This window comes from Limanda limanda, chromosome 22, assembly GCF_963576545.1.
Source record: "Limanda limanda chromosome 22, fLimLim1.1, whole genome shotgun sequence".
Taxonomy (NCBI): domain Eukaryota; kingdom Metazoa; phylum Chordata; class Actinopteri; order Pleuronectiformes; family Pleuronectidae; genus Limanda; species Limanda limanda.
The window spans coordinates 11,062,900-11,086,007 of record NC_083657.1 but is presented as its reverse complement, the minus strand read 5'-3'; the positions used below and the strand labels follow the sequence as shown (position 1 = coordinate 11,086,007).

Sequence of the window (23,108 nt, the reverse complement as noted above, 5' to 3'; positions counted from 1 at the left end):
TCGTAAAAATGTTAATTTTTTTTTTCTATAATGATAAATGCAGCAAAAACAAGTGTAGTGATGTCTCTATATTCAAAGGCAAGGCACGTAATGTGGACTATATGTCATCGTGCAAATTAAGAGTATTTGAGAATTTCTTTTTTCCTGGTATAAATACGTCTGGACTTGGAGAGGCAATGGCCGCGCGAACATGCCGTGCACAATTCTAGATTTCAGGGATCTGCCACCACCTGGAGTCGATCATTTCAGTTTCCAACCTCTTCCACTTGCAGCGTTAACCTTGCACAAACTGTAGCTTTGCACGTAAGCCTCATGTACATCTCCATGGATTCAAACTTTGCATTCCATATTTTGTTTTTATATATTCTGTAAACACAAGCTTTAGAAGCTGATGGCCAAATGCATATGCTCTTGATCTTATCATGAGCATTTCAAATAAAAACAAAATAAAAAGAAATGCCATTTTTTACACACTATGTGCGTCTCATTATTTATGTTCATTTTGTCTTCCTCTAAAAATAAATTAAAATTAGAAAAAAAACAACTCCCCATATTGACGGGAAGGGCTCAAGAGGAAGATGTGCTGGTTTTGCTCATCAGCGCTGCACAGGTAGCTTAGTGCTTGCCTTCACATGTCTTGCATGCTCTATGTTTTTCTCGTGTGAGGAGACGGTTACGTGACTGAAATCAAATTCCAATGTTTTCTAAAACACTTTTTCCCCCTCCTATAAAACCATTTAATATTTATTCCCCTTCCTTTAGAGTCTTAGGGCTGACAGACTGATAGCTTCCCTTCAAAAAATTCAATTGCACTTGCCTCTATTCGAGATTTTACTTAACTCTCCGTCTTTTCTTTTTAAGTCCTTTTGTAAAGGAGTTGCAAATTCTTTAATGAGGGGTCCAATCTCAAGCCGAACATTTAGTGTTTTTTGAAAACCGCATAAAGAGTTCTCAACTCTTACTGTAAGTGTCTTTTTTTGTCTTATACATTAATTCTTGGAGTAAGTAGCAATAACAGAATAAACAAAGTCAACACATTTTCTGAACAAAGAGTCATATCACAGTAAACTGAACTCAAAACGGAAGAAGAAAAACACTCTGAATTCACAATTTTTTTTGTTCCTATGGTGTACACAGTGAATCGTTTGACATGGGAACGCCTCTTTTCAAGAGGTCGCAGTTAAGAGAGCTTAGAGTCTCGGAGCCATCCACCAGGCAGAGGTTGTTTCTACACAGACCTCTTCACTCGTGTGTACGTGTGTGTGTCTATGCATCAAGATTTTACATCCTTCCCCGACGTGAACGAATAGTGGGAGACTAGAGTGTCATGCAATGAAACATTAAGGCATCTATACATCACAGTATTTGAATGAACTGAAAAGTTCTGCAAACACAACAACTGACTGGTGGGTGCTGGGTGTGGGATGGGCCGGGGCCGGGTCTTTCTCTCTCTTTTTTTCTTCCTTTTTTCCTCTGAACCAACCCTCGTCTTCACTTCGCGGACAGGGTCCATCACGGGGGGGGACGGGACGGGACGGGAGTCGGGGGGGATGTGGGGGGGCACAGAGGGGGTGAGATCGAGGTTGCGCAGCTCGTGCTGCTTTGCTGGTTTCGTCCATGGGCTGCGTACACCTGTAGTGCGAGCTCTGCACCACCGACACCCCCCCCCCCCAACCTGCCCGTTCGCCCACGGGGGGGGGTGTGTCATCTGGCCTCTCGTGTGTGTGTGTGTGTGTTTCAGTTCCCTGTCTCGGCGGGGACCAGGGGCTCACCAATGATGTTTATGCTGTAGTTCTGGTGGACATTTGTCGGCAGAATCGGAGTCCCGTTCGACACTTGGAATGGAACTAAGCTCGCCCAGGTACCAGGACTGCGGAGAGAGAGAGAGAGAGAGAGAGAGAGAGGAAGAGAAAAGAAAAGACACAGACGGAGAGATTAGTCATATGCCAATAATCTTGTTTGTGCAGCATGCAATCAAATTCTCTCTTTTAATTATCCTGAACGCCAATGACCGGCATCACTGCTCTGCTGACAGTCATCAAGATTCAAGGTCTTATTTTTTATTATTTCCCCCCCTTTTTTTTCCCTGTCATTCAGACAGAGAGGAACAGAAGCACTCGCTCGTTAATCTGAGCCGAGGTGATGCCACTTGATTCCCAGTGAAGGACGTCGTGTGAGAGGAGCCGCGGCACAGGCCCTCGTCTCCGCACCGACGCGGCAGCATTGAAAAAAGAACAAGGGGGGGGGGGGGGTAGTGTGATCGGTGGTGGCTGCGGTGGAGGAGGAGGGTGGGTTTGTGGGTAAAAAGTGGAGGGGTGTGTGTAGAGGGTAAGGGGGGGGCCTACACAAAGCTGTCCCATCCCTATTCATCTCACGCTAATGGCAAAACAACACAGTGATTGTTCCCGGTGAGCAACGGTGCTAACTGAAAACGCGAAGCGGGGGGGAAAACAAACAGCGCGTTGTTCCCGAGGGGGGGCCGCGCTACGTAGATGTCGGATAATTAGCCCCCACCCGATGTGTGTCCCCCCACCCACCATCACCACAGGTCCCCAGGGTGAGCTCATCTGACACCCTGTCCCACCAGCTCCTGCTCAGTCTAAGAATACCTGTTAGAAACTTTTAACTCTGTCCTAAAAGTGTGTTGGATGGACGGAGAGGGGCGAGGGGAAGAGAGATGACTGAGGGACAAAGAGGAGGAGGACAAATGAGGAGGAGAGAGATGCAGAGGGGAACATGAATGATGAGAGGAAGAGAAACAAAACCCAGACAAGGCTAAAGATTCTGGTTCGCGGAGTTGGACAAAACCCAGACTCGATTCTGTGGCGCTTCAACAACAATGTCTGCGTCCCTGAAAGCGACTCATCAACCAGTCTGAGGTTTCTACAAATCACCAGTCACTGCTCTTTTTACTGGAAACAATGGAAGTGCAAATTCAATTCAGCTCGTGGCCTAAATAGTGAAAGAAAGGGAGGACGGAGAAGAAGAGATGTGTTCAAAATAAGAGTTTTAGACTTCCGTGTGCAAGAAAGAAAAAAAGGAGAAAAACCTCAAGGCTGAGCTTCTATATCAGTTTTTTTTTTTTGTCCTCGTGCTATCCTCTCTCTCTCCTGCTTCCCTCCCTCCCTCGCTCTCGTCCACCCTGCCAAAAATCATCGGACAGGAAACGGGGGATTAAGTTTTTCCTACCTTGCTGAACAAAGAGCGCACAGAGTGGCCAAGTGCTGCAGCTTCTCTCTCTATTTCCCCCCACCCCGCCTGTTCGCCCTCTTTCTTTCTGTCTTTCCTCCCTCTCTCTTTCCACCGCTTGGTGCTTGGAACTCTGCTCAGGTAATGGTTCACATTAGGGGGGACCACACAGCCACCAAAGCAGACGCCCGGGCCTTTGTGAGCGCTAAACCGCCAGATCGGTTTTAATCTCGTTAGAATTGACGTCTGTCTGTCTGGATCTGCGTCTTATAACATGAAGCCGCGCTCAGGTGGAGTTAGAGGAAAGTGTGTGTGTGTGTGTGTGTGTGGAGGGGGGGACTGAACTCATCTGATCTTGTACATAGTATGACTGAGGACCCTATTGAAAGAAAGCTAGACCCACCAAATATGAAGACTTACACTTTGAAAATGAGTTGCATTAAGAAAGCAAATACGAATAAACCTAACACTTGATCCTCCCAAGACTTTAAAATCCCTCTATTCTTATGACTTTATGTTTTTGCACTCAAAGCCACTTCGGACGGGACTAGATCCTGACCTCCGTCGTTGCATTTCCTCAGGTAACCTTCAAGGCGGCCCTCCCTCACCCTGTCCGGCTCCCAAACCTCACTAATTCTACTCCCCGCAAGCACAGCCCGGGCATACAGCGTGCTTCGTTTAAGGATTAGCTCCCTAAATTAGATTATCTAATGGCATCTTAATGGATTGCTGACCCATTTCCTGCACAATGGCAACATGCGAGTCTGGCAGCGTTTTAATTTGGGGGCTAGCGCTGAAGAGGCATGGCAGAGCGCAGCGTTTAAAGGGCAAGCGAGATAAAGAAGAGGAATCGGCGCGATTTCATCTGTGCGTCTGATAGTTTTGTGAAGAGGAGGGTTTAAAAGAAATATAATAGAATTACCATCTCCGTTCCTTGCAACAAAATGAACTAAATGCAGTTGGAGTCTGTTTTATCTGCGCTCATTAGTGTACACCCACATGGAGAAGAGTGGAGGCGCTCGCTGCTGTGTGAGAGGAATGAGAGACTCGGAGCTGCTGCTGCTGCAGGGGACATTTTTCTCTGCTACCTCCACTGGCCTATTAGGAGGCCTGTTGAAGGGGGCTCTGCTGTGTGCATGTGTGTTTGTAAAAAAAAAAAAGTAACTTCAGCGAGCACAAAGTGGACTGTACACACACTGACTCGCGTGCACACACACACACAGATGCTCTACACTTCCAGGGGGAAAAGGGGGGAAAAGGGAGACGTAACAGGAAAAGGCTTAGCTCAGCTCGCTCCGCGGTGAAACGGTCCAGGTTGTTCTCCCCCGAGGAGGTGGAGAGATACAGTATGGAGGCAGGGGGAGACGAGGGAGGGGAGGGGGCATTCTGTAACTTAAAGTTAGGGAGGGTAAAGCATGACCTCAGCATAAAATTAAACAAAGCTAAGCTTGTTCCAACAGAGAGACTTAATGGCTGGAAATCTGACCTGAAATGACTTTTACTCTACATGATTTGATTTGGTTCTAAATGGCTTGATCGAACTTTCGTGTTTTGAAATATGAGCGTTGTGTGGTTGTCTGGTGTGAATCCATGAGGAACGCTGCAGTCATTTTGTAGTGAAGAATCACAGAGAAGAGGAATTAAATCATATTAAATCAGACTGAAATCAAGCTCTAACATTTGCTAGATTTAGTTTAGGGTGCATTAAAAATCCTCTAAATCACATAAAAGTCTTCTGAGTACAAAGACCTATTCTGGGGGAAACTGCTGACTGAAAGAAAACATAAGATATAGAATTTAACTAGATCCAATGCTTGTTTATGGTGCCAAAAAATAAGAAAAAATTACTAAAGTAAGAACTCTTGGAAAGTATTGGGAAAGATGAATTGCAGAAAAAGTTGACTTCTTCGTCTGCGTCTTCTACGTGTATGACTCCTCTTTTGAATCCTGAGATATTTATATTCTTTTAGTTTTTTCAGTTCTCTAATATAAACATCATCAACACGCTGTTCCTCCACGATGTGAATTCCCCGGACATTTTCTTCCTGTATTTTTGCAGGGGCTAGCTCGGACATTTGTCGGACATTTTTACGAGGGCGGGTTCGCAGAATGTCTGGAGGCACTGACTCGGGACATTTGTATTCTCGCATCCAGCCCCTCTGGAAAAAAAATGCATGTTCAGCACAATGTCTGAAAGCAGCTTTACGGAGAGAACGAGACGAGGGAACAGAAAGCACCAGAGACACAAGGAAATAAAAAGTGAGTTACATTTATCATAGAAATGCATGACCTCATCTCAAGAGTCCAAAAGGTCAACCTGTGAGATTTCACTGCAGAAATAACAGTCACAGACACTGTCCGGAAATATTACACGTATATGTGAATAGATATGTAAGATATGTGCATTTCTGAGATGTGAGAGGAAGACAATCAGGAAAAACAGACATTATATGGCATTGTCAAGCATATGTGTGTGTGTGTGTGGTGCGAGGGAGACAGAGAGATGGCAGTGAAAGAATGTAAAGGTTACCTTTGCCAAGCAATCCCCAAAGTGTCGTCAGTGGCACTGGGGCCATAATGCCTGCCGTTTTGAGTCACGCTCCAGTCACACTTCCTCAGCTGTCAATTGAAACCTAGCAGTCAGATCACTGGGCCAAGACAACTTCCACTTCACATCACACTACAGCTCAACACTCTATACAGACACAGATGCATGCAAAAGGGCCTATAGAGCAATAAGCAGCACAGATACAGACACAATGACTCCAAAAACAAGTCCTAACGGTTACTGACAATCATGGAAATAGTGAATGGCATCGGCATATTCATTATTGAATTGGTTACAAATAACAGGTAAATCAAGGCTATGGCTGAAACACATAGAAAGAAAAGGCATGCAGACAAAGTTAGAGGCTAACCTGGAAGTCAAAAAAAACAAGACGGAGTTAGTGACATAATGTGAGTGGCATCATATCGGTAGTTCATATGTGAGTGGTTACTGCTTTCGTTGCAATGAAGCCATGCAATCGGCTGGATGCATGCAGCCTGTCGATAAGCGCCGCTCCTGCTGTAAGTGCACTTTCAGATTCAGGATGGAGTGCGCGAGCATGCCCTCAAACATTCAGACGCTTTTTCATTAGCTAACTGTTTTTATTGATTAGGGGTCAAAATTACAATGGAGTTGAACACTCACGCACACACACACACAGTCTTTCAATCACACACACACACACAAACCCGTTCCCCTCCGCTTCACTCCAGACATGCAAACCTTACATACAGATTACAAATTACTGCAACCAAAAAAAAAAAAGGAAAACACGCCACACACAAAACGGCGTCTCCTTTGCATGCATTATGCGAGCGCACGTGTCGGCAATCCAGCTGAGAGCTATCTCTGCCAATACCAACCTAACCTTGCCCTGTGGTCAACACATTCATTTAGTAATGTATCGGGCTAAAACTGCACTGTTAGCACTCTGCGTGCACTGGCAGACGTTGTGCAGAGGCACTTAAGAGGGATTTAATCAGATATACGCGCACGCTGAATATTCAAAGACATTTGCAGCGGTCAAGAACTGGGTTCTTTTCCTTTTCCCTCCGTGCACCTGGATGAACACATCAAGAGATGATGATTGGTTTCCCGAGTTTTTTGCCACATTGAAATTCAGTTATGTTCAGTTTGTTTATGCTGCTTTTTTTCTGGAACAAATGTGAAGTAGTGGCAAGAAACTACCAGAGAAAATGAATCCTAAAAAGCTCTGCAGTGATTCAACTATGTTGCAATTTGATATTTTGCATCCTCCGACTCCTGATGATTAAAACTGAATAAGAAGAAATGTTGTTCCATCCAGTGTGTTTTGTAATCATCGAAGGTTGGGAGACTGAACTCCCCCCCACTCCCCCCCCCCCCCCATGCTGCTCCCGCACTCTCCAGCCTGACAAAAGCCTGGTGGAGAATGTGCGGGTTGGGCCAGACGCTCGGTGCCACCGGCTCCTCGAGGGGCTCGCCATCTGTCCGCTGGCACCGGCACATCAGAGTGGCACCGGCAGCGGGGAGAAGGGGAACGTTAGCTAAACAGATGCGGGCAGATTGTGGATTAGGATCCTTCCTTAGATAATACCAAATGACATCTGATCACGGATCTTTCCCTGCGGAATGCTAGATGGTGGCATTCCCTCGAGGGGTTAACCAAGGCGAGAGATGAATGGAGGGGTTTTTCACACATTCGCTGCCTGGGAATCGTAGAGCAGGTGTGGGAGTGTGTGGTGGTGGTGTTGTTTTGTGTGTGTGTGTGTGTTTTTTTTGTTTTTCCTGAAGCCTACTGTGTGTGTGTGTATGTGTGTGTGTGTGTGTATGTGTGTGTGTGTGTGTGTGTGTGTGTGTGTGTGTGTGTGTGGGTCCAAGGATTTCTATTTTCGTGGTGCCACATCTTAAAATAGGCTTTGCATGGAAAGGTAGGTTTTAATAAAGAGTCATCGGGCAACTTTCAAGTTATTTTAACACCAAGTCCCAACAGAGCCCTTAAATTCTAAAAGAAATCAGTTTCCTAAATATGCCTGCGGTTTTTTTATTAAGATCCATTAATTATTCTCTTGGAAAATGGTGAGAATGGTGAAAAAACGCCCTTTCTCGCAATGTTAAAGGAAGGGGGAAAAATATTCCTGATCCGGATCAACACCAAAATGATTGGGTTCCTCCCTGAACCATACAAAAATCCAGGGGATCTGTACATGTGTGATATTATAGAAACACTGATTACAGTTTCTCAAAAATTAAATAACTTTATGAACTCCTGTTTTTTGTCTGTTGAGAAGAAATCAAAGTTGAATCTGTCAGCAGCAGGGCCCGATGCAGAGCAAGTCATGGCCTCCATCCATCACACGGACGGACAGACAAAGAACAGTCCACCTCCGTTGCACAGCCCCAGTGCTGACCACATGTAAAAAAGAGAAAAAAACTCAGCATCCGAGAATCTCACTCAATTCTCCAGGCATGTGTGACGTGTTTCCCTTTCCTACCCAGCCAGGCGGCGCTAAACGGCCGAAACAAAACAACCCAAAGTGCCAGTAAAAGCCTCGTGGATCCCACATAATAAACATCCCATCGCCACATGAGGACAATGACGGAGCGCTCAGTGAAAGTGTTTGGTCCTGAGGGACTCTGGCTCAGCGTCGGTGCTGCTCGGCGAGCCCAGATCCCAGGCAGTTAAATCATACCACAGAAAACAAAAACAACTGAGACAAGCAGAAGTGTGATGAATCAATGCAGAGACTGTTTAGAGTTCCTTAACTCGACAAGGGCATTTATTCATCTGTATATAGCAAGTAATCACCTTCGAGAGAGGTGTCACTGCTGCACGTACAAATCTCCCATTTTTAATTTCACATCTTAAACCTGCCAAAACTCTGAATTGAGTAAATCCAAAGATATCCAAGTTGATGTGTTCTCCTCCGCTCGGCCAGAAATAATTCATTTTGGCAAGCAACGGGATCGCAAAACTCTGTTTTTGGATAATTCAATTTTGAATCATTACTATTTATCAAATGAAAATAACAGTAAATGTGTTTTTTTATTAGATTATCTTACTGTATTTCTTAGGAGGATATTTATATGCGTATCGGGCTGATTTACGCTTCAGATTCTGGAACAAAAAGTCCTCACAGGCTCTGGGGGCCGAGCGTTGGACAACGTTCAGCCGGTCACGCAGCTCCGCTCAGACTGCTGCTGCCTTGTGTGGTCACTTTGTGCCCCGCTGAAAGAAGTAGCAAGGCTACTAGAAAAATGTGGAAGACAAACTGTGCGACATCAGCCAAGTGAATCCTCCCTCTCCTCCTCCTCCTCCTCCTCCTCCTCCTCCTCCTCCTCCTCCTCCTCCTCCTCCTCCTCCTCCTCCTCCTCCTCCTCCTCCTCCTCCTCCTCCTCCTCCTCCTCCTTCTCCTCCTCCTGCGCCGAATAAAAGCATCCCACGTCTTCTGACAAACATTTAGGTTTTTCATTTTTTTTCACCTACTCTGATTTTAGGAAAACGAAAGGCAGAGAGAGAGAACGAAGGACACAGAAAGAGAAGCCAGGATACAGAGGCCAGCTTTGTCATTTTTTTTTTACTCAACATAGAAGAGGGGGAAAAAAGCGAGCCGAGCAGAAACCCAGCGATCGTGGCGTAGCCGCGTGCAGATGCATTCAATTAGTTGTGGTTGGAAAAGCCTTGGCCTCAGACCAGCTCTCTCAACAAGACGGGGTGGGGGGGAGAGGCACTCTCTCCCGTCCGACAACACCGCAACACTCCTCGCCTCGGAGACGCACAAAAATCACACACACACACACACACGCGCACCAAACCCACACACCCAGGGTCACCACATCTGTCCTAGGGGAAACCGCGTGACGCCAACTCTAAATATTCCTGCTCGCGTACCGTAAATGAGGGAGTGCACTGATTACAAGTGGGGTGCACATGTGTGTTTGTGTGAGTTTCTGAAGTAATGTGCGAAGGGAATATACAGTCGAGCACATTACACTCTCACAGACACCCACACGTCCCATCCATCTTCTGAGAGGTGGCCACACAATGACGGTGAATTTCCTGACACTTTCATTTGTGTGTTTAAAGTCACCTCAGGAAACAGATGCCCTTTCCTAGTCTAGACTGGGAATTCAATTAAAATACAGTCACTGAAATGTAAATATTACTTTCTTATCAGGACTTATAATTATTCAATTCAATAATTCAACCTACAAAATGTAGCAGCAGTGTCGTTTGTGAGATTCGGGAATTTTTAAATCTATTTTAAGGATGTATCACGAATGAGCTTCATTCTACACTGCCTACAAAGAGTTTTGTTGTTACTATACAATAGATATAATCAAATTCAAATTCTGGACATATTGGAAATATTAAATTCTACCTTTAAACATCAAAGCTAAACCTGAGCTGTGGGTGAAACTGAAATGTACAGCAGCAAAGAGAGAACAGCACGGTAGAATTTAAAGCAAGCAATATTTGAGGATCAGTATGAAGCTGCTATCTTTAGTCCCGATAAGCCTCCGTTCTTTAGAGGCCTGACTAAAAAGAATATATGCTGCTATTTATTATGCCAACAGTGAGTGCTCCGCTTGACCTCAGCCCACCAGTACTCTAATCTGATCTGGAGGTGCTCAGGACTAACGAGAAAGTTTAATGCTTCCTACAAATCAAATTTTGAGTGTGACTGGCTTCTTGCGGAGGGCAGAGGATTCACATCAGATGTGCAGGGGGGACATTGGGGGTGACAGAAAACGATAGGATAAGAGTAGCGGGTGAGCTGAGGCTGTGTGCGGAAGGGAGGGGGTCGGCTGGGGTAAGGGTGAGCTCTCACCTGTTGCTGGTGGAGGAAGGTGGGATCTCTGGAGCTCAGGCCTACGAAACGATTAGCCGACGGGGGGCCGGGGGATGAGTAGCCTGGGTAACACACAGCATCACAAAAACACAGAAAAACATGAGTGCATTGCAATGAGCATTTCAGGAATTCCACATGTAGCCCATGAGTCATTTATCAAGATTAAAAAGAACCAGTTGTAAAAACAAAGTGCATGTGGGGTCCCACAGGGTTCTATTTAGGGCCCACTCCTATTTTAATTTCCTGTTTTTTTATACTGTAAATTTTTTAGGCTACTTTACAGATTTTGCATTCTAGATGTTAAAGTTTATATATTCTTTATTTTTTTTTGACAGTTGTTTACAAAAACTTACATCAGCCCAAGGCAATTTTATTTCTTCTGCTGTCAACCTTTTTCAAAATTGGGTAACTTTGTACATTTTGGGAGAGGTACAGTGCGTACATGTAGACAATAATCACAGATCAGTAGAGAGAAAAAAAAAAAAAATGAATAAAAACAAGCCGAATAAAAAACAACAACATGTTAGACGGTGATTTGAGCGAGAATGGGATAGGGGTCGGTGAGGCTCGCTAAATCAAGGCAACATTCCAGGGTCATTCATTCAATACTTCCACAAAGTCGGGCCTTAGGGGTTTTACACATCTCACCCATTTGCTCCATAATTGGATGAACATAGATGTTAAAGTTTAATAACTTTTTAGCACTGTACTAGCATCTTATTTTGAAACATCACTACCCTTGTTACCATTGCAAGTTCAGAACCTCGGTGCCACAAAATCTGCTAAAACCATGAGCTGTCATTTAAGAGACACACAAAACTTTGAATGTATTGATTGTGGGAGTGCTGGATGATTGGTCGGGGGTGCCAGTGGGAGACTCACCTTCTGTGGATGTGCTGATGGGCTTGGTGTCCGGCATGGAGAGCGAGACAGGTCGCACGGCGCTGTGATGTGGGGAGGGAGCCAGGACCGGGGTGAAGTGGCCTGGAACCTTTCCCTGACCACTGCTGTTCGGCTGCAGGTGGGGGAAAAACATTTTTTATATTTTATTTCAGAAAATAATTTGTTTTGCCCGGATCTGAAGGATGTTCATGACAAACATGTGGAGCGGTTTCATCTATTTCTGGAGTTTATCAGCTTCTTTTTGTTTGTTAAGATGAGAACAATGTGTTGGCTCTCTTTTGATATGAGTTGTAGAGTGCTGAGCTAGAAGTGAAAATATAATCCAGAGCATGTGCAGGAAAAAGAGTCTTCAAATGTTTATTTTAACAGTAATTAAAACTGACAAATGTTGTTATCTGCCAGGAAATCATACACAAAATCACGTAATTGCAAAAAGACGCTTCTGCTTTACAAAAGGTGCACTTGTTTTTGTCTTCTATCAAACCTCTAACCTCACAGAACACACTGTGTCCGGTGACGTACGCTGAGCAGCTCTCGCTCGCTTGTAAATGTGCAGTCGGGCACAACCCACACGTAACAAACTACACACTTCTAAAATGGTTAGCAGCACAAAACAAACTAAATGTTCTATCACACCCTCATGTCCAACCCCCCTCATATCCCTTAACTGCTCAGTTTGCCCTCGAAAGCCCACTCACTCTTGCACTTAATGCTCCGCCTGAAGAAAAGGTTTTAGTACTTGCAGTCGCTGTATTGTCACAGTTATTACTAGAACTCTGGGGGGCACGAGCAACAATAGATCCTCAGTCCCCGGCGCTGGATTTCCTACATGATTTTCAACAATGATTTTAATGGCCGCCATAAATGAAATTTAAGAGGACGCGGGTGTAAAAAAGGCCGAGAGCGCGGGCAGGAGTGACCTGCTACAATGGCGTGAATGGGAGAGTATTGGGAGAGCGAGTCGGAGAGACTGTATATATGGAGGAGGGAAATAAAGGAAGCTAGTGGGAGCGAGTCTTTCAGACGGCTGGAGACTGTCTGGGGCGTTCGTTTTTCGGGGGGCCGCCCCGGGTTCAAAACTCAAACAGGCCTTTTTCGGGAGAGAATCGTGTCCACAGGGTTCCCTCCGGTGTGAATAGAATGTTTAATTAGAGTGTAATATAATCTGCGTTAAAGCAAGCATAAAACCATTCTGGCACTTGTCCACGGGATTATAAGCGCTGTGTTATTTGCTGAGCCCACCCCACCACCACCACCTCCTCCTCCAGCCCTCCTCCCCCAGCTGGTCTTCTAGCTCTCTCTTCTTCCCTACAGGACCCCCCCCCCCCCTCTCCTACCCTCTTTTTTCGCTCCCCTTTCTCCAGCACCCCAGCAGAGGGCCAGTTAATTCTGCACAAGAGCCGGGCCCCGGCAACGGCAAATATTTACAACCTTTATCATTCCCCGCGGTTTCTCTCTAGAGTAACAGTCTCTCCGCCTAACCCCCCCCCCCCCCCCCCCCGCCGCCGCCGCCCGCCCACAACCCCTCTCTCTCTAACCCGCTCCCTGATCTGGAGATGGAGCCGTCTACGAGGCCTTTGTTTACAGTGAGAACAGCGGGGATATAAAACTCACATAAATATCACACACAGCTCTCTCATCTATAGAGACGCCTTTTTCTCTCTCTCTCTCGCTCACACACACACACACACACACACACACACACACACACACACAGGCCGCAGTGTGCACCCAGAACGTAAAGCCCTCAGCTATTTGATTTACAACAATGACTCGATACAGTTTTTGCGTATCACATGCGGCTGCGAGAGCAATAGTTTGGTTGACTTCTTGGTCGGAGTCAACCGGTTGTTGTTGTTTTTTTTTGTTGGTGAAAATACAAGGCTGTAAAAAATGTGCTATAATATTTTTCCATGAGAGTTATATCAAACTCAAGAACTGGTTTAATGTGAGTATTATTTAATTCTCTGTAAATTATGCTAATAATTAGCTCACTATTGGAATTAAAGGTTTCTCTCTGGCGAATATTAAATCTCCGAATGAAGGGTCTATAAAAGGATTCCCAAACTGTGGTCACCTTACGGGTGTAATATATGTGTGTATATATATATGAACTTCAGGGCTTGAGAATAATAAACCCAACACATTTAAATGTTTCTTTTATAGACATTGCCTGTGTCTCATTCACACACGTATTCGTACACAGCATCTGGAGCAGTAAGGGGTTTGGTGTCTTGCTCGAGGAAACTTCAACACAATCTGTAAGGAGCCAGTAATTGAACCAGGAACCAAGAATTTAAATTTAATTGTAACCTATGCCGTGAATGAATAGAATGACCGGCAGCCGGTTTCACATAAAAGAATAAAAAAACAAACAGGAAAAACAGGATGATGTTTCTCTACTTGCAAATGCACTGGTAATGAAATAATGACAAATGCATGCGGTGACTTAGTGAATCGTTAATCTCTTGAGGTCAGATGGAAGTGAAGCCAAACAGGGTAACAAACGACCACTTGAGGCCACGAAGAGTCGAGCCAGAGCAGCATCAGACCTTCTGGCTTCTTCAAAGACGGCACAACAAAGAAAAGGAAGAAGAAGAAAAGGAAGAAGAAGACTGACCTGGCTGCTCTGTGGGCTGGACGGGTCGTATGACGGCACGTAGCTCTTGAGGGTATCGGCAGGGTTGAGGTGGGGCGGGTAGCGGATGGTGGTGTGCGAGAAGTAGGGTGACGGCGCCGGGGGCAGGATCGCCGAGGCCGGGAACTGCAGGGGCGAGTGTGGAGGGGGGCTCCTCGTCGATATAACTGCCGGAGAGACAGACAGGAGAGGTGAGAGGGAGATAGAGATTTAGTGTGTGTGTGTGTGTGTGTGTGTGTGTGTGTGTGTCTGCAGGGTACAGAGGGAGTTAAGATAAAGCGATCATCATCGATCTGCGCGGCTAAATTAAGTATCAACATAGATTTTTTTTCTTTCAACTGCGTTCATGAGGAGAAAGTCCATTAAAACTTCCGAGGGTGTTTTTTGAAGTCAGCGGGTAACTCACCACTGTGTCCTACACCTGTTAGGCCTGGGTGATGAGACTGAGAGAAAGTGCTGAGTCGTGGTGAGGAGTCCTGCGGAGAGGTCGGACTGAACAGCGTCTTCTCCGGCTTCTTCATGGTGGGAGAGGACATGTCTGCTAGTGGGAAAAAAAACACAAAACCATATATGCTTAGATGCCTCATAGTTCTTAGATGTACGATATGTAACTTCAGGCCAAAAGTGAATTATGGCTGAAATTAGGCAAATTTGAACTATATTGGATTCATATTATCAGGGGACATATTTCTTCTACAAAGAAGTAGGCAACGAAGACAGAGTTTGCAAATTTAAGTTGTTGCAAAGGTTTAAAATCAAATATAATCTGTGGTGTCACTGCACATGTACTGGACATAGCAGAGAAACGTAAGACCTGTGGAAATGTTGCTTTTGTCACGTCCCGGCTGAACAGTTTAATCCAGCGATCTGACGCACAGTTAAGTTCACCGTGGTGTACAGTTGGTCCCTCAAAAGAGGATTTAGGAATCTCAAGACCCTGACGTAATCTTTAATAGACTATTACAACATAACATCTGCTCACCTCGGCCCTAACACACTGTCGGACAAGCTATTCTAATTCCCCGTGAATAATCTGGGCTAAGGCTCAGCTAAAGATAAGAAATTGGGACAAGTTGCTCATTACCGCGGCTTCGACTATTTCATGAGTGATGCTCTGCTGCTGCCACGAACTCGCGGCTTTCAATTTTCTATGGTGTCCGAGGGAAACGGGATAACAAAAAGATGCAAGGGTCAGTGGCCTGCGAACATTCATCAAGTGCTTCTCTGCCACGTCACAGTTTCTCGGGGAGTATAACTTTTCAAAATCTCTGTCCCTGAACGTGCGCTAGATATCTGCGGCATTAAACTGATTTCCCACAACAGGGGAAGGATCCACCCGAGAGACGGGAAGAATCACTCACTTCCAGAGCCGGGAGAGAGCGACGAAAGATGGCTGGAATTCAGGGGGATTTCCCAGTCTGGGGTTGCAAGAGGATACAGGCTTGAATGTTTTCATATTTGTGTCAGACGAAGAAATAACTCTTTAAGGAGATTGACAGTTTTTCCATGTGAAAATAGGAAATACTCTCTGCGTTGGAGGTGTTCGGGGTTTAGCTCACTAATTAAATCCTTCAGAGAATACACTGGACTGCCTCTGGGATATTACACAGGACAATTAATTACCAGGAATCAAACACTTTAATTAGTTTAAAATAAAAAAGGGACCAAAGTGTTCTCGCATTGAAATCAGATTAATGGTCATTTGTAATCTGATTTATTTCGTTTTAAATGGGTGAATGTGTACGAGAACATCAAAATGACAACAACAAAAAAAACAGAATTTTCCTAGAGCAAAATGCAAGGGAGAAACTAAGTCTTCCTACATGGGGAGGTTCTGCCGAACGACAACCATGTGCGAGGGAATGACCGCTTGGCACATGGAACGGCCTCATATGGGTTTAATATCACCCCACTTCTCATTTATTCTCCCCTGACAGAATAATGGCTGTCTTTGGAGACTTTCCTACCCACTGCTTTCCCTTTCTCCTCACCCCAAGTGTCTAAGTTTACGCAGAGCAACAGTCAGGCCTTGTGCAATGGGACGCACTGAAATTTCAATGTACCCACATTGGGCTGTGGTTACATCCCACGAGTGCCTTTCTACTTATAACATTAAAACTAAAAAAATAGAGCTGCAGAGAAACACAACACAAGAGGTGTACAGAGTTCAAACAAAAGCTAAAACCACAATGCGCAACGTTGAGGGAAAAGTCGGGACGTTTCCGATCATTTTTGAACGTCCCTGTCATCGGATGAAAAGTTTCAGCAGCCCCGGGGGGGGGGGGGGGGGGGCGACGACGTAATGAGACTTTTTCTCTTGCAAGCACACAGGTTTCTCCAATAGGTGCGTCTCTCTCTCTATCTATGAGCTGTATTTTCAACTCCTCTACAACTGGTGCTGTGCAGAACAACTGGCACAAGATCATCAAAGTTCAACCGCTGGAGTGTTTTTTCTGTAAAGTCAAGCCAAGACGTAAAGCTCCGTTTCCTGATGAGAGAGGATCATGTGACGCGATTCGCCCTGCAGGCCAACAGTAATTTCTCTTAAAAAACCTCCTCTCAAAAAACGCAATGCCTGTTCATAAAGAAGACGCTTCCCCTGACATTTGAAAACACACACCTTGTTCATCAGTAATTCAAATAACCAGCGTGTTTGTTTATGGGTAACCAAGTCGCGAGCGTGGCCCGGGAACAATTTGTTCTCGGCCGACGCTCTGTGCACTCTGTGTATGCAGCAGGTGTGAAAGAATACAGATTGACGTTCGGCAGTTCAAATGGGTTTAAACATTTATGTGACTGGCTTTGCCGGGGGCTATCTCTGTCACGGTATGTATTTTAAGAGGGTTGAACAAGTTCATGTGCAGATACAGCCAGATGCAGTTCATCCGCAGCGAACAGGGTGGCGGCATTGACATGCGGTGACTCATGACGAGGCTGAGAGTTAAGAAGAGTTCAGTCGACAGTAAAAAACACACAATGAGAGGTGTTCGCTTTGATCCCGGCCGGCTATTTGCATGAGGAGGATGGGAAATCAACACGCTCTGGTGCTGCGTTGTGTTTGAGCATTTGTGCAAATTGTGCGAGTGCGGTGTCGCTGACGGAGTGCGTCCGTGCGCGGCTAACTTCCCATGTAGGTAAACAAAGGCGGTGAAATGAAAAAAACTGGAAAATCACCTCCATCTCTGTCGTGCCAGTTTGCCCGACTGCTGGCCGGCGAGCTGGGTGACGAGTAGAAGTCAGGTCCCGTCGGGCTCGTGTCCATGTTCTCCTCCATGTTGACGGTTTTGGGCCTTTTGCTGCAGACAGGAAGAAGTTTAGCTTTAACACATTTCATATCATGATTTTTACAATTACAATGGTTTTCATCCCTGTCTGTTTGTTGGTTGCTTTGTTTCTTCGAAAGGAAGATTACACATTAAAAAGTTCAGGGCGTGTTTCGATGAAACTTGGTGGAAGGATACGGTATAGGTCAACGAAGAAGTCAGTAAATGTTTGTGCAGACACGACACAGACGAGAATGCTGTTACCAATTAATTTGTGAGTTTTCGATTGTTGAGTTGAGAGCTTTTTAACCTTTGGACAGAGCCAGACTAGCTGCATCCACCTATTTCCAGTCTTTATGATAAGCTTAACTGACTCAATGCTGGCAATGGCTACATGTAGGAGGACAGGCTAACTTCATTACAGTACATCGAATAAACATATCACATTAAAAAATGTACCAGACAGTTAATTAAGGCTCTAATGAAATATAAAAGATATCAAAGATATGCACTGCGTTTTACTGAACCTCACTTGAATCCTTCTGTGCAAATAATAATATCATAAAACACTGTCGGTGCTGTGAACCCTTCCACCCCAACTCTGAGCAAAAGAGCTTATTTTGCTGCCGTGACTTGAACTGACCTGCCGGGAGGGGAGGACAGGGAGCGGTGCAGCCCCACGCTGGAGTTCAGGTCGTGGTAGTAGGGTTGGCTGGGCATGTCGGCCATGGAGAAGTTGACCGCCGCACCGTGGGTGATGGGCACTGCAGAGGACACAGAGGAGAGGACACAAAGGGAAACAGTTACGCCGCGATCGCTGCAGTTCCTTGTCAGCAGCGTTGTCAGATTGAGTGCTGTCTTTTCCCCCAACCTTGCATCCGGAGACGCACAATTAATTACAAGACGGCGTGACTGAGCGTTATTGATGCTTGGCGTTTAAGAGGCGCAGTGTATCAAATTAAGCGCTCCCTACCCACAGGTTAACTGTCTGACCATCACCGGCGTTTTCTGCTGAGCACGGATTAACAAGGCGACTGTTTTCACTTGGCTGCGCACAGGGAAGAACATTTTCTCTAGTATGAATGAATCTTTATTAGGAATAAATTAATGTATATTGCTGTTATCATAATTATATCTAGAGCCTCTTTTCCACCAGTCAAACAAACCCACTAACATCTGGCTTTTGTCTGTAAAAATGACAAATGACTCTGCAGCAGAGACGGTTTTGGCTCAAATGGACAGCGGAGGAAACGTGGCACCCAGTCATGATGCATAATCAAACAAAGAAAAACTCCTCTGCATGCAAAGGGAAAGTAGAATTGGAGAGAGAATTGTATTTTTAGCACGTTTTACCCATGTTTAAAAAACCCGCATATACAGTACCTGCTAATTTTGGTGTAAAAGAGGTATAAGAACACAAAATGAATATCCACAATGTATTTATTGCTAAAAGCCAGCACCAAAGAATCATTAGGGATGCATCAAAAGTTAGATCTGAGAAAAGTTTTAAATCTAACACCCAACCATCCACTTCCTTCACTTCTCTGTGGCTCAGTGCAACACTCAGCACTTTTCTCACACAGTGATTTACGATGGGAAAGGTGTTGTTTTTCTCGCTGCGGTCAAGGTGAGGGATATTGTTTCACGGGAGGCCAGGCCCGTGTTTACAGAACAAAAGGAGTTCACCACCCATCCTCACTCTCTCTCTCTCTCTCTCTCTCTCTCCCTCTCTCCTCTCTGTCTCTCCCTCCCTCTCTCTCCAGTGTGTGGCTTCCGCGAGGGCGGCCGGAGGCTCGGAGCGGTCGGTCGGGTTTTGCAGTCGATGAGAGGCCGGAGTGTGCGGCGCCGTCTGTTGTGGTCTGAGGTTCACCACTGGCACGGTCGCCCTGCCAGCCTCCGCCCTGGCAGCCCACTGCAGCTCTGGCAGAGGCCGCGGCCCGCTACCACCCGCACCGAGCTGTTTGTGGTGGAATGCATCCGGCCTGAGGACGCTGAATGCACGACCATTGTTTTGCTTACTCATTCATGGCTGAGCTTAGCCACCAATCATCTCTCTCTATCCCTCTCTCTCTTTCTCTCTCTCTGTGCCGGTTTCTCTCTATCTCTCTCTCTTCTTGGCTTGGAACAATATTTGCGATGCCACTTGGCCGCCCTGCCAATCATCTCATTTAATAATCTGGGCTTTGACTTTCAAGCTCAAAAAACTGTGAATGAAATAAATCATTCTCCAAAACATTTGGCAAAGTGCCTCTTCCAGCAGATTACCTCATCCTACTGTGTACTATAAATTATGCTATAATTGCTGTATAAGAGAAAATGTAGTCCTCGCAAATTTAGATCAACGGTTTAATTTGCCCGTGCTTGCCCCCCCGGTTTTCTGTTGACAAAATATTTTGACGCTCGCAGCCGAGGCTCCTGTTGCATTAATGAGTGTCGTCGGAAAACCCTGCCTTGAACTCGCCAGCGCGCTTTGATGGACTTCAAAGAATGTCTCAGCAGCCTGGAGAGTTCTGAGAGGAGCGTGAGGACGGACGAGCGGCCGCTCAGATATCTTCCTGGGGAGGGACCGGCTGAGTGAGGGACGATTCCTGTGCGTCTGTCGACCTTTTTAAAATTCCAGCCCGACTTCAGTTGAGTCTTTAATGGAACCGGGCTCTTGGTCGCATGAGAGGAAGACACGCCGGCACAACGGCCATCTGGTCGAGTGTGTGTTTGTCGGGGGGGATTGCAAATTAAACACCTTACAAAAACATCCTCTATAAAAGGACATTCAGTTGTGACGCGAAGTGGTTCAGACAACCTGGTCCGTGCTCCTTCATCAGAACCACTTTGATACAGTCAGGAAACAGAAACCATATTAACTAATTATGATATTTGTATTTCACGTATGTTGTGAAATGTTAAATGCTGCAGGTGAGGTTTTCACCACTTGTTCAATGGTTTGTTTGATTGGGAACAAGAGTGCCTCTTTTACACCACAATTAGCAGATACAAATGGGTTTTTTGAAGCTCAAAAAAAGCAATGGACTTCTTTTCCATCACCAGAAGAGGACTTTCACTCTTAGTTATGTCCGACGTCATTAATGCACCAACAACTGAGCACTCTCTCATCTCACTGTCTTGACAAATTAGTGCGTTCATTGCCGTCTCTACTGCATAATTTGACCCAGGACTGACTGCAGATTGAATCCATTCCCACTGCAGACAACCGGCAGATGTTAGTGGCTGTTTGTGTTTTTGACCAATGGAATTTTTCTAAGTAAAAACAGACTGATGAGATAATAAGAAAAAGTTGTTGATTCATTTGACATGGTTCAAATAATAAATGAATTGACCTACACTGAAGTATTCACGACTGACGACAGCTCTAACCACCAGACCAGAATAGACTGGTACACACAGTTCAACAGAAAGCACAGCGCTGTGGGTTTCTTGAGAACACTGGGGTTTATTGTTTACCACAAGCATGTTCCAGCTGAGGCTGGGGACAGCACAGGTAAACGCTGCCTCGGGGTGCCCTCAACTATTAGAGGGAAGAGCACTCCTGGAAGAACAACTGTCAACGACTTCGCCGAGGGCCGACGTGTTGATGCAGACACGCGCAGGTCCGTGCAGAGGGCTGTGCGCTCAGGTATTCTCTTATTGCGAAGCAGACTCGCCAAACGGGATCTACCGCCTCCCTAAAGTTCTATAGCGTTTGGATGTCAGTAAATACACTGATTGAGGTGACTTTTTTTGTGAGATTTTAAGGTAAATCCACTAATATATGTTCTCAGTGGTTTAAATACACGAGTGTGTGAAAAGTAAGGAGAGATTTATAGGCTCTGCGCATTCACACAGGTGTTTTCAGCTCTATCACCTGGTTAGACCTCTTCTCATGGCTGCGTGGGCGTGTCCAGACTGCAATTGATTGACACCCAGCCTGACTCTCATTACAAGACAGGAGCCGAACTAGAAAAGATGGCGGCTGCGTGGCACCAAATCCCACCTCTTCCCCCAGAAAAAGGCAGTTGTCTGCTTAGTAGCAGCTAAACCACATCGAGCCAAATCGTGTTGTTCCACTGATGCGAGCGCACGGCTGAGGTTGAACTAATCTGCACCAATTACCAAACGCCTGCAGTGATCATTCATCTTTATCTTTTCGAACATCGAGATGTTAACTTAAAGCGCATTTGTTTAAGTGCCCTGGTGGGATCGAGCCGTCAAACAAGCTGGGGTCATCAAACGTTGCACATGTGCAGCATAAGAGCGGCGTGCATGTTGTGAATCTTACTAAAGGGCCAAGTCAACAAACTTCTGGAGTGGCTCTTCTTTAAATCCTACCGGTGATTCTACAACTTTTTTTAACATCCTGGTGCTCAATGAAAGTGCGGTTGTGCCTTTAGCCAGGAGCCAGAAAATAACCGTCAAGGGACTTCGCTTAGCTCGGGGCTGATTGCTGATAACTGAAAGAATAACTGAAAAAACACTTCTGTGTGTGCGTGCGTGCATGTTTGTGCATGTGTGTGCAGGGTGCAACTAAATAAGAACGTGACAGTTATGTTCTTACTTCTGGACACTCGCACCAGTTCTGAAACACTGAAGACTCCTGATTTGATGAAGCTGTCTTCCAAGTAGACTGTGGACACAGGCACACACAGGGAAATATTAACAGAAATACAATAATCATAAGCTTGAGCATTAGTTAAACAAATCAGATATCCTTGCAATTTACTAGATACATAATAAAAATGACTAGAATTAAATTAGGGATCAGGACTTGCCTCTGTATTTTATATTTCTTTGGGTGTTAAATGAACAATAATTTTGTATTAAATGCAAAATAATCCCAAAATTATGGCTGGATCATTCTTTTTTTTGCCATTAATAAAGGTGCTTGTCTTTTTATTTAATGTATTTTGTATTCGCATTTTTAACTCTCTTCTTTTTATTACATTTTAAATCTAGTAGTCGAAATGAGACGCAGAACGAAAACTTTTCGTTCTCTATTTTTTTATATAAGAAATAATGCATATTGCATATTTATATAATATATATATATATATTATAAATATGCATTACATTACACTATGATCTGTTCCGCTGGACCAAACCCTTCTGTGCAGTTCCAAAAAAGAGTGACACGACAGGTGTGCATGGTGTGTGTGTGTGTGTGTGGGTGTGTGTGTGTGTGGGTGTGTGTGTGTGAGGACAATGGAGTGACGCACTTTTTGAGTCAGACTCAAACTCCTGGAACAAATGAGCCTCTGTTGAACACAGTCAATCAGATACACACATAAAACTTAACTGTTGACAATTACACAATTATCCTTGGATACACTATCACAGCAAGAAGCATCCACTTTGCAGAGTTATTAAATGTGGTATTAGATTATTGTGACAAGGGGAGATTGCTTCGGGAGCAAGATGAGGCTGTTTCAGCACAGTCAGATTTGTCCGCTCCTGTTTTCCGAAAAAATATTTTTAGAATGATAATTATAATGTATATTTTTTGCAATGTTGAAATGTTCGGTGCAAAGCTAATCAGAGCCTGCCAGTCAAGTGAAACAGTCAAATGTGTTATTGACACCCAAATGACTCCAGCTCTGCTTTGATGCTGTGCCGAGGGCTCTCGGGCCGTGCCAGGAAGATAGGCAGCTCGACTGGTACCTACAAAGCCTAATGACTCCTGTGAGCCAACGGCTTTTGCATGGGGGGGGGGGGGACCGTGCCACTGCCGAAGGCCTCCCAGGCCT

At 45.2% G+C, this 23,108-nt stretch overlaps 1 protein-coding gene across 6 annotated transcripts in view; it reads right to left on the bottom strand.

The window, feature by feature from the left end:
* Window positions 1-1,577: 1,577 nt before the first annotated feature.
* LOC132995861 (nuclear factor 1 B-type-like) overlaps window positions 1,578-23,108 on the bottom strand; it is a 61,172-nt gene continuing 39,641 nt past the window's right edge. For 2 of the 6 annotated variants that reach the window (XM_061066085.1, XM_061066083.1), the window contains exons 4-12: window positions 21,923-21,991; window positions 18,017-18,137; window positions 17,285-17,406; window positions 14,517-14,651; window positions 14,093-14,277; window positions 11,452-11,584; window positions 10,549-10,631; window positions 5,720-5,808; window positions 1,578-1,870 (exon numbers count right to left, since the gene is read on the bottom strand). In XM_061066085.1, the coding sequence (XP_060922068.1) occupies window positions 1,738-1,870; window positions 5,720-5,808; window positions 10,549-10,631; window positions 11,452-11,584; window positions 14,093-14,277; window positions 14,517-14,651; window positions 17,285-17,406; window positions 18,017-18,137; window positions 21,923-21,991 (1,070 nt within the window). In that variant the 3' untranslated portion in view covers window positions 1,578-1,737. The remainder of the gene's footprint in view (window positions 1,871-5,719; window positions 5,809-10,548; window positions 10,632-11,451; window positions 11,585-14,092; window positions 14,278-14,516; window positions 14,652-17,284; window positions 17,407-18,016; window positions 18,138-21,922; window positions 21,992-23,108) is intronic. The other 4 variants (XM_061066086.1, XM_061066084.1, XM_061066088.1 and 1 more) reach the window with 3 other exon arrangements.